Source organism: Halyomorpha halys, unplaced genomic scaffold, assembly GCF_000696795.3.
Source record: "Halyomorpha halys isolate HHAL.00 unplaced genomic scaffold, Hhal_1.1 Scaffold572.1, whole genome shotgun sequence".
Lineage (NCBI taxonomy): Eukaryota > Metazoa > Arthropoda > Insecta > Hemiptera > Pentatomidae > Halyomorpha > Halyomorpha halys.
In genome coordinates, this window is record NW_027107638.1 from 189225 (window position 1) to 200999 (window position 11775).

At 33.7% G+C, this 11775-nt stretch overlaps 1 protein-coding gene across 3 annotated transcripts in view; it reads right to left on the reverse strand.

Annotated features, from left to right (window-relative positions):
- The window catches only part of LOC106684349 (zinc finger autosomal protein), a 52141-nt gene extending 44100 nt beyond the window's left edge, over positions 1-8041 (reverse strand). For 2 of the 3 annotated variants that reach the window (XM_067046011.1, XM_067046010.1), the window contains exons 1-4: positions 7876-8041; positions 5122-5181; positions 4609-4662; positions 870-923 (exon numbers count right to left, since the gene is read on the reverse strand). In XM_067046011.1, coding sequence (XP_066902112.1) covers positions 870-923; positions 4609-4662; positions 5122-5179 — 166 coding nt within the window. In that variant the 5' untranslated portion in view covers positions 5180-5181; positions 7876-8041. The other variant, XM_067046012.1, reaches the window with a different exon arrangement.
- Positions 8042-11775: the final 3734 nt, after the last annotated feature.

Below are 11775 nucleotides of genomic sequence, written 5' to 3' on the forward strand. Positions count from 1 at the left end.
TAACTCGCGATCTTTTTGGGTACTAATTCTGAAATTTTAGTACGAATTAGTACTAATTAGGTACTAATTCGTGTATAAGTTTCAACTCAAAATTCAAAAAGTGCCGGGCCAGGGACATGCACCTGTATAAACGTCAGCTCAGACCTGAGTATTTATCTCCCGATGTGTTTGACGATATCCGTCATCATATCCACTTCCGTCGCGGCGGGCGACCTCACGTCTCACACAGTTTTAATAGTTGTAAGTTTGGTTAAGTTCTTTTTCTAATTTCTGTGTTTTGTATGTTTGTATATTTAGTTTCAAATGTTTTCATTTATGCTAAAGTACGAAAAATACTAAAGTAACAAATTCAACATTGCCCCCTTCTTTTTATTACTTTCACGGTTTGGTCTAGCATAAGTTCCTTTTTAACTCCTACCCGCCGTAACAACAGTGCTAATGGAAACAACTAAAAATTCAAGTATGCCACAACTTATATCAGCATAAAGCATTTAACTATATTTATTATTTGATTTATTTAACTATTTATTAAACTATAATTATTATTTGATAGTGTCACTGAAGTTTACGTTTTAATGTTACAAATTAGATTGAAAGTAACGTAAATAAGAATACAATTAATACAAAGAATTCTTCTTCCTTGGGGAAAATTGAGAAATGATAATCATTATTGTAATGATTATCAGAGATAAAACCAGATATTTGAAATGTTTAAGAAAAGAAAACTTACTTTCAACTAATTACTTAATATGCCAAGAGAAGCTTTCAGATCGAAGATTGATAGAAGAATAAGAGAAGGAATGAAACTCATGAGGAGGAAGGAAACACTCCTTTAGTAGTAAATTCTCTGTAGGAAAATCAAAAGTTACCTTCATTCTCAATTTCAATTTCTTCTTTTATAAGAACACCAGAGTTACTCATATCTGAAAAATAAAATATCATAAACGACCAATATATGGCTGGAGTATAAACTATAATTTATAAGTAAGTTGGTAAACAAATTATAGTATTATTAAGAGCAGCGATCAACAAATTCCGTGGCACTCTTGTCAAGCTAACTAACATTTCGCGGCGTTGTTGAGCTAAAGAAAAAAAAATGGTGGCATAATTATCCTTAGAGCAATTGAATTTGTTGAAGAAAAAAAGTGCAAAGTAAATACTGGAATGCACTGTCTTTATACTACTCTATTTTTTTAAAATTAAGAACGTGGTATTCGCTTGCGGCACCTCTTGCTTACACATGCAGCACCATTCTGAGAAGCGTTGACCTAGGGTATAAAAATATAAAAGATAAATGCTACATCACAAATAAACTATAAAAACAGCTATTTCAGCAGAAATAGTACAAACCAATAAAAATTGTATTATATTTCTTAACTGCATAAAGTTGACTGGAAAAATTATTGATGGATTGTAACATTACGGATTGCCTTATAATATAAAAAATTAAATTGAAATTAGTCTCAATAAGAATAAAAACAATACAAAGAATTCTTCCTCAATGAAACATTTAGAAATGAGAATCAGAGATGATATATATAAATTTCTAGAAAAAGTTTATTTATTTTTTATTTTTTTAATGTGATTTACAACTGTACAAATAATAAATACAATAAGTAAATATGTTGTAAGTTTCATTTACACTTGAAAATCTTGGAAAGAAACCACCCATTGGTGGTACTTCAAGCATTAATTTAAAATAGAAGGTCCCGTGACCATCTTCTTTTTAGACGCCTCGGAGGATTATCAGGGATTATTAAGGATGAAAGATTAAGAACTAATAGATTTGGGTGGATAAGGATTTTGGAATGAAAAGACGTGAATCTATTTGGGGCAAATCTGCAACGAATGTGATGTTATGGTATTTGTGGATGAGTTTATTTGTAACGTAATAAGGAGCATCAAGGATTTTACGTAGGATTTTGGATTGTAAGGATTGGGTGCGGGAGGAATTTGATGGTTTGGTAGACCCTCAGAGCTCAATTCCATATGTCCCAATTGGTCTGATTATCGTAGTGTATAATAATTTTTTGTAATGAATGGGATGAAAACATCTTGCTCTCGTTTGTCAAGTAGGTGTTGTAGCAATCGAAATCTACGAGCTGTTTCTTGTCGTTTCAGTCTTGTATGTATGTGGATTCCAAGTAAGTCTCTAAGTATCGAATCTGTTCAACAGGCGTTAGTGGAGTCTAGAAAAAGTAAACTCACTTTCAACTGAATTGGTATGTCCATTCAAAAAGAATGCCAGAAGGAAGATTGCCAAGGGAAGGGTAAGGATGGAAAACAGACGGAAGAATAAGACGAAGTAGACCAAGAAAAACTTGGTATAATGAAATAGAGGTGTTCTACCTATGATCGAGCGGAAGAACACCTTCATCGCTTCCTGCCACTACCCATGTTAGTAAAAATATTGTATAATGTTGATATATTCAATGAATTTTAAATAGTTTAATCTTCTAATGTTTACACCATGTAAATAGTTTCATGATTGTAAATATATTATTTCAATGAATTCCTCACCTCTCCGGCTCTCTCACTGAGATTGAAGCTGCAGATCTACAGAAGTAATTTGAGGCCGGCACTACTATATGGAGCACCATTGTCTACCCACATATCAGATGGCACCCAGCGCCTTATTAAAACTTTTCAAGATTTGATGCTGAGATGAAAATCGTACGCACAACATCATGGAAGAAAAAGAAGCCTCAGGGATTTTATCATTTATCAATTATTTGAATTGCCCACTGTGGCAGAATTCATCAAGCGATCAAATTTTTCGATTCACTATAGTAATGCACAAATCTATTATTCAACACGTTAACACCTGCCCCCCCCCCCTCCGGTGCGTTGGCAACACACTACGTAAGGTCACGTAGTATTAAGATTAAGTTTTTATTATCCATTCAAGTATTTCCTGTAACCGGTTTTTTTTCTTTAATTATATTTTCCTCGTAATCTATATGTTATTCTTGTTCTTGTAAAATATATCTAGTTGTTTGTTCTTGATAGACTGATCTACTGCTGTGACTATGAATGATGGTCTGATCTCACATTACCGTATTATATTGAATTTTTTTAGCGGGTCACTGAAGAGGATCTAGGAGGGTGAATTCCGGAGAGCGAATTTGTTGATAGGGTGAATAATTGAGCAGAAATGAGAGGGAAAAATGGGAGTGAGTGAAACATTTGTATTGGTTGTACAGACCGAAATGGATTGTAAAAGGAAACTGTAGTGGTGAAAAAAAAATTGTTTATTATATTCTATTATTGTATATCTTTTTTTTATGATTATGCCATGAATATGTAATGTAAATATGTCCGATTACGGATTGATAAGTACGCTGTGTCAGATAGCAACCTAATGTATTTAGGCAGCATATATGAATAAAGTATTTCTCTCTCTAAGTTTATTAAATTCAGAAATAATGTGTGCCCCAACACATTATACAATTTCATAAATACACACTGCCAAACTAATTGTTTATAAATATGTCATTAAAATTTTGTAGGGGTTTGTGGAAAAATGATTAGTAGCTCTTGGAAAATATGAAATAAACATTTAGATTCAGCATATTCTTCCACCTTTTTTTGTGACGTATCTGTTGTGTATTGTTGTACACTAGTTCATGATGGTCTCTTCTTCTGTCCTATAACTTTTATTCATATCGTAAGGACCTCTTACCCGTAGGATCCCCTTCGTGAACTGCAGGCTCGTAGTTTTCTTCCTATAAGTACCTATGGTTCGTTCCCGTAGGACTTGCCTTCCCCGCTTGAGTGCAGGGTCGTAACCTGCAGAGTGAAGTTTCCATCCTTCGAGATTATGGCTAATTCTTGCAAGACTCATCCTGTCCATTAATCTCCTAACCAACTACCTATCTTGTATCAAGGCTTTCTTGTATAGTGCACCTCACATCTTCGATTGAAATCAAAACCGTATGTTAAGCCATCTCAAAGCAACTCTGTCTCTTTGTAGTTTAACAAAAAAACAAAAGAAACGCTGGCTCGGATCGAAACATTTATTTATTAAGCAAACAAAATACATAAATTAAAAGAAACTTTCCAAAAATATAGAAAAAAATTAGAATTAAACAAAAACAACCGATATTTATAAATTTTTTTTAAGAAGTGATGAACTCCGATGGGTCGGGGTCCTGAAGTCCGTTCCGAAAGGTCAGAGACGATTTTCTCAATCCACGTCGGTGGGCCCACACATCGAAGTGCCGCTCCGATGAATCGCACAGCAAGGTCTGGTGAGTGAATACAACACGTTTTATTGTGGCAAATATGTATTTCACGATAAACTCCAGTACACACATATAATTCTTTTTCTATTAAACGAAAACATACTTCTCACAAAAATACATAGTATATAATGTCATTAAATATATTTACTATCTGATCAACAAAATATTTACATTTTAATTAATATGCATGGCGTTAACACCATCTAACATCTAATACAACCACCTCGACAGAGTAATCTTTGATTGTACTACAACTGGTGTATGAATGTATAAGCCTAGGTAGAGTAATCTGGAAGGGGGCCAACTAGGTTAACAAAGCTCAGTTCTTAAGTGCTAAATCTTCTATAGACAAATTAAAACTTACCTTCAATTTCAATGGCCTCTTCTTCCTTTATTAGAACACCAAGGTTACAAATATCTGAAAAATAAAATACCACAAATGATCGATTTTCAGATTGTGTATAAACTATAATTTATATATATAATGGAATAACATTATGTATAAAAGGAAATTTATTGAGAAATATGTTGTTTTTTTTTCAGTTGCATAGAGTCAGAAAAAAAGAGATATAAGCTAATCTAAAGGGGAATGTAATCAAAACAAATAATTCTTCTTCCTTAAGGAAAAATTTAGAAATGATAGAAAATTAATTATATATTAACTCATGTTTAAGATTGTATAGTTTAAAATTGTATCGATTCGGTGTAAATTTCAAATCTTGTTAATTAACTTTAGCAGTTTAGATCTGCTAAACCAGTTCACAGTTCTCAAGAATTTTCGCACACTCTAAACGGTTAACTGAATAATGCTTTCCACTGGAAAAAGTGTTTTAAAAAACTTTAATGTCATATACTGTTTGAAAAAGAGAAAACTTACTATCAGCTTTAATTTCGCCTATCTCTTCTTCTTTAATTAAAGTACTCAAGTTACTCATTTCTGAAAAAAAAAATTAAGATGAAAATAAATATGTATGTCAAAAATATTGTAAAACCGAAACCAACTAATTCCGACAATTCTCTAAGTGTTACTATATGCATAAGGTAAAATTCAGTAATTTGCTTTTGAAGAAAAGGAATATGTATATGTTTATCATCAAACTGAAGAGTGATTCATATTCACAAACTGAATAGACTTTTCAATCCAACAGCAACTAGGTAATTTGGCAACAAGGTAACTAGGCAAGTAAATTGGGTCAATTATCGGTTGTATTTTTCAATGGATGTGTGTGTTGCAGAGTACTCTGAGTCAAAAAATCTATCTTAGCACTAATTTTTATCATTAGAACATTGTGGGTTTATTTCCCACCTGGGTGAGTCAATATTTATTTCGCAGAGACCCGAGAAATATATCTTGACATTTGTTCTCTGCGGCTACATAAGTCCGCAATGGAGGACTTGAGCCATTAAGAAAATAAATAATAAAAATGTTGCTTTTTAAATGTAGTTTGCTCAGGTTGTCATGGAAACCGTTTCACCATTTCTTCGAATAAACTATTTGAATTAGACTGGAGCCAAAATGGCCAGGAAAGTCTTGTGAGAGGACACACTTGATATATTCTTAAAAAAAAAAACTATACTAAAAAAATATTTTATTATTGAATTTGAGGAGAGATATATCACATTGTAGATTCCCTAGGACATTATATCAGAAGAAAACCAAGATTTTGTAAAATGAATGTCCAGGGAATGTGGACTCACGTCTTCAATCTCACAAAGAGATTTGTAGCAAATCCACAAATCAATCTTAATTGAAAATGGATTTCCTAGTTTTCAGCACACATCAACTCTTATATTTTCATAAGATATATATATCGCTGATTTGCTTGAATAGTGGCACATCTCCACAAAATAAAAAGTTTTGATTTATTTTTAATTTGACGTATTCTAAAGATATTACCGTAGCCTCGGGTCCCATTCTCTATTGGTCTTCTCTTACTGACTATCCCAAGGCTAGTAGGGTTGTTAAAAACCAACCACAGACTACGGTACATTATATGGAGTATGTCAAACACAAAAGAAAAAAATTAAAAATAGAACAACTATTTATTTCATTTCTCTATAACAATTTTACTCCATTTTTATCTATTTAAATGATGGATTTAAGATTTATTTATAAAATATGTTTATACTTAACCCAGTATTTGTACTACCCAATATTTTTTTTTATTATTTTATTTATTGTTATTTACAACTGTATAAAAAAAATATATACAACAAGTAAATTTGCTGTAGGTGATATAGTGACATGATACAAACATGTGGAGAATTTACCCATTGGTAGAACTCCAATAACATTTCTAGAGGAGAAGATCTCGAGGCCATCTTCTTTTCAGACGTCTAGGAGGATTATTAGGTAATGAAGGAAAAGCCTGGTTAGAAACAAGTGGATTTGGGTGGTTGGTAAGTTTATCATGGAAGGAATGGTATCTGGTTTTGGCCAAATAGGCAACATATGGGACATTGAGGGCCTGATGGATAACTTGATTTGTGACAAAGTAAGGAGCATTAAGGATTTTGGACTGTAAGGATTGGATTCGGAAGGAATTTGATGGTTTGGTGGAGCCCCAAAGCTCGACTCCGTATGTCCAGATAGGCCTTATAATTGTCATGTAAATCAGTCTTTTGTAATGGTTTGGCAATTTTGACCGTTTGTCCAGTAAATGTTGTAATAATCGGAATCGACGAGCAGTTTCCTGTCTTTTCAGTCTTGTATGAGGATTCCATGTCAGTCGTTTGTCGAGATGTAGTCCTAAGTAACAGGAATAACTGGGGTATTATTAAAGGATACTGTAGGGCAAAAGGTCATGGGTTTACGACGAAGGGTGAATGTGATTTGGTGGGATTTATTGGAATTAATTTTAATCCTCCAATTTTGGCACCATTCTTCAAGGGTGATGATGTGGGATTGGAGGGTTTGGGAAACAATGTAAGAATCATTGTTCACTGACAAAAGACATGTGTCATCGGCATACGTGGTGAGGATAGTGTTAGAATGGGTTGGGATGTGAGCTGTGAAGACTGTATAAAAGATAGGACCAAGGATAATATCCTGAGGTACACCGGCAGACTGACGGAATAGGTATGAATAAGCGCCGTTGTAATTTACTTGAAATAATCTGTCGGAGAGATAAGAACGGATAATGAGAAAGTATGTACTACCCAATATTAAATAATTCAGAACAACACGCAAATGAAATTAAAGAAAACTTAAATGAGGATTCAGTAGTTGTTGAAAAAGATATATTAAAAATAAAAGCTAAAGAAAAGTTTGAAAATTTTAACTCTCTTTCTATTTAGCCTAGCCCAAATGGTCGGAAAACCGTCTGATGTTCTGGAAAAAAAAATCTAACGCAGTGTCTCCTTAAAAAAAAATCTACTAAAAAATGCTCAATTTTTCCAACTTACAAAAGTTAACCTAATCTCGCTTCGTGTGCGAATGACCTTACTGTTCGATATCTCATTCTCAATTAAGCGCCAATCCGACTGATACGGTCCGTGATTCAAATGATTTACGTCAGTCAGGCTTTTGGATGGTGACTGTAATTCCGAATGACTTGTATAAATCCCTTTAGAGCACACATTTATAGTAATTCTCTATTAACGTTACTTGATAAATTATTTAAATGATTACCTTTAGAAAAATGCCAGTTACAAGATGAAACAGTATAAACTTGGTCTTAGCTATCTCTGATATTCCTCTGTTGATGAAGAATATTCACTCTTAAGTCCTGAGATAACGGAAACAATCCCTTTGAAGAGAGCAGATAACACGAAATAACCTGTTAAATTTCAAGTTTTATATAAGTTCCGTTCCAACACATTAATAATAACCTACCCACTCATTTCACCTGTTTTCCTCCTCGCAGTGTTACCTTCACTATCTTATTAAAATTAAAATTCTCTTTTGTCCCCCCCCTCTTGAAATGGGTGGCCTTTCTTTCCAGGTACACGTATAACTTAACCGATTCTTATTCTCCTGACAAGCTGAAACTGCTCTTCAAAATCCATTCGGTCAGTGAAATGTGTAATAGATACGTCTGCACAAAAAGTTAATAGGCCCAAAACGTGATCAAAGTTATTCCAACTCATCTGTCGAATTTTAAAGCCTAGGAAATAGAAGTTTCTTAAGCTACATCATCAGAAAAAAAATCCTTATATACACAAAAAGAATACCTAAATTAATCATTTGGAGTCTATAAAAGAATTTGACTAAAACAAACGTGTTTTACTATAGAAAATGATTACAATAATTGATAAATTAAATTTTTTTGTTTGATAAAAATATTATGAATGTGTTAAACATTTTAATTTTGTAGCAACACCGTTACCTACTGGTCTATGCTGACATAATACAGCCGCCAAACCGCTATGGCCCGGTATGACAATCTACCAGCTAACACGGGAACTACTACTGGCATCAGATAAACGCCATATAATAAATTTTTTACTACTCTTTGTAAATACGTTAATTGTAACATGTAACAACTATATGAGAGTCTGTAGTATTTAAATGTATCATTTGAATTAAGAATAGAATCTGCTGATCCACTAACCTCTGACACCTAGTACCTCTCGATGGCGTTTAATAGCCCAGAGACTTAACTAGGCCACAAGTAGAAAACTTCAGTGCGAAGTCATTTTGATCTTTGGTATGTACGTAAGCACTGAAATATTATATGCCTGATGTAACACAACCAGCTCAGTAAAAATTCAACGACACATCGTTCTTATAGCTATTTCAAGATCGTACCCAGGAAAACCTAGTGAAAGCTAATAGTATTAGTTGATAGTACAAGTGTAGAAATTAGTGTGGTAATCATACTAATGCTTATTTTTTCATGATAGAGATGATTATCTGTGTAATTGAATTAAGATAAATCTAAAAGACTAATAGTATTAGTTTGTACTTTATTATGAAACAGGGCCCAGGTTGTAACATTGCAGCAAGGAACAGGCGAATGAAACCAACATTTTCAGAAATTATAAATAACTGTCGCAATACTTTATTAGTTTTTACAATAAGTATTTCCTTGAAAAAAAATTAATTTTTTTCTAGGGGGACAACTGCTCCCCGCTGGGTACGCCGATCAACTGTTTCATTCAGAGATTAAATATGAATTAACAATAAATGAAACATGAGAAAAGGGCTGCCCGTAGCTCAGTGGTAAGATGCAGTCTTACCAATGACAGTTCTATTGGTGGTGCCGGTTCGAATCCGGCCTGGGGCGTTGACTTTTTTCATTGAGTGGCGGTCCCACAAAATGAAAAACTTTGACCCCAATCATGTGGTTACTCGGTACAGGACTCCAGTGGGGGTCTTGGCCGAAAAAAAAACATGAGAAAAGCAATAAAGTTCGCAACTAAAAGAAAAACGTATTTATTTATGTCTTTGAGGACAGCTATTACAGCAGACGAACTTAAGAAAAAACCGTAAGGGAAAAAGATAAAATCGCTGTCGCCATTGAGCTTCATTTTTACCAAGGATTACGATTACCTGATACAATTGTCTTTGACTTCGGTCGTAGGGTGTTCAAGCTCTTTACAGTGGAGAGTATGTTTGTAACTTGAGCTGACCAAGGTCTTTCTGTAGCGACTCTGCTACAATTTGCTAGTTACCAAATAACTACTTTCGAGCTGCGAGTTAACCTAGCGCGAACTAACTGCCAAGACGTGAACCAATACGGTCTTCAGCCAAGAGTTCGGCAGGAATTATTACATGAGTAATTTAATTACAACTTCAATTACCTATGTATTATAATAACACTAAGATAGCCATTAAATCATCCCTAACATGAAAAAAATAGTGGTTTTAAAGAACAAAAACACTAAAGTAGTTATAAGACACAATTGGTCTTATTATAATGGGCGTAACCAGAAGGGGGGCAGTAGCCCCCCCTAGGAGTGCAAAAAGATGTATTTGTTCCGGTAACCTACGGCAACGGAAAGGTGAATCAGAAAGGTTTTGGACCAGTAGCGCCCATGTGTCCAGCATCAAAAGCTTGCCTCCTCCAACGCTCGTGGTGGCAAGAGAAGCAATAGAGACGAGTGTGAGATAGCCATCTTGTCTCAACCAGAGAAGCGTTTTTCATATTTATTCACTAATCATCAATATCCACATGAGTAAGTAGAGCTACTTCAGTGGCTCCCAGCAGGAGGGAGGAGAGGCTTGGAGATGCGGGGGGGGGGGGGAAGAAAGAAGTAAGTCCATCTAGCAATAGTTTACATCCACATCATCATCAACCACCTCAATGTTAGATCTACAATTTCCATAGCCAAGTCCTACAAAATTCTACTAATAATCATAATGTTTCCTTTCGGCCACCCACCACACCATTGTAACATAAACAATAGAATTTTATTTTTCATTTAATCATGTTCATTCTCAATTATACAGTCCACTCCAACCCAACCAAAAATGAAGTGTGTCTTACAATGCGGTTGAAGGCATGCTTCATACAGTATTATTTAAGAAAAACATTTTCATAGAAATAAAAATTTTAATAACTAATAAAGCACTGTGACAATTATATGTAACATTCTTAAAATTTTGTTTTCATTCTCCTTTTCCATGCTGAAATGTCACAACCTGATTGAACTTTTAAGCCCTTTCATGTTGTATATCCCTCTTTTTTACCAAATAAATAATATTCTTCTCACCAACCACATTAACTCCGAATCCCTTCCTACACATTTTTTTGTACAGTAGTAATAATATTTTACATTTCCCAATTATTCTAATCAACTAGGAAAATTCATAATACCCAAACACAGCTTCAATCCCAACAGTTTTATAATCATACCCAAAACAGTTAGTTTTATCAACATATGTACATCTACTATATCTTGCATGAACAAATAATTTATCTAAATTGTTATGTAATTTGTTTACCAAACACATTTACTAGCAGATTATAAACTTTATGCTTAAAAATAATATAAATGACTAAAATTAAATACATTAAAATGTGTTCATAATTATTGTAATGTCACATAAGCCTTTATTCAAAATTACAGAAATCATGACACTTTTTAATAAGAAATGGTTTCAAGTAATAATCCAGTCATATGGACAAAACTTTTCTCCTGCGAGGTGGTCTATAATATGTCTTTTGGAACTAATAGTTCTACCTCCTTTAAAGTCATATTAATTCAAAGGCTTTTCACTAGGATGATAGGCCATTAGGTTTTATAAAACAATGGTTGGACTAGTACTAACCACCATCAAATGTCAGTTTAAAGTAATATTGCTTGAAAGCCAATGATTATGTTACTTAATTTCACCTACTTGGTACAACTTGATACTCTTTTGTATTAATAATATCTGCTGCTATATCCACTACTAAAAAGCCAATGAGCCAATCAGTAGGCCATTGTACATGAATATAAATTATTACAGCATGTTATGTATCAACAATTAAAATATACAACAGGCTCCTCACCCTCGTGATATTGGCTAATTTACATATATATCATTGAATATGTTGTAATTGTTTAATTTTAAGGGTGATTCCCTGATTAAAGGGAATTACTA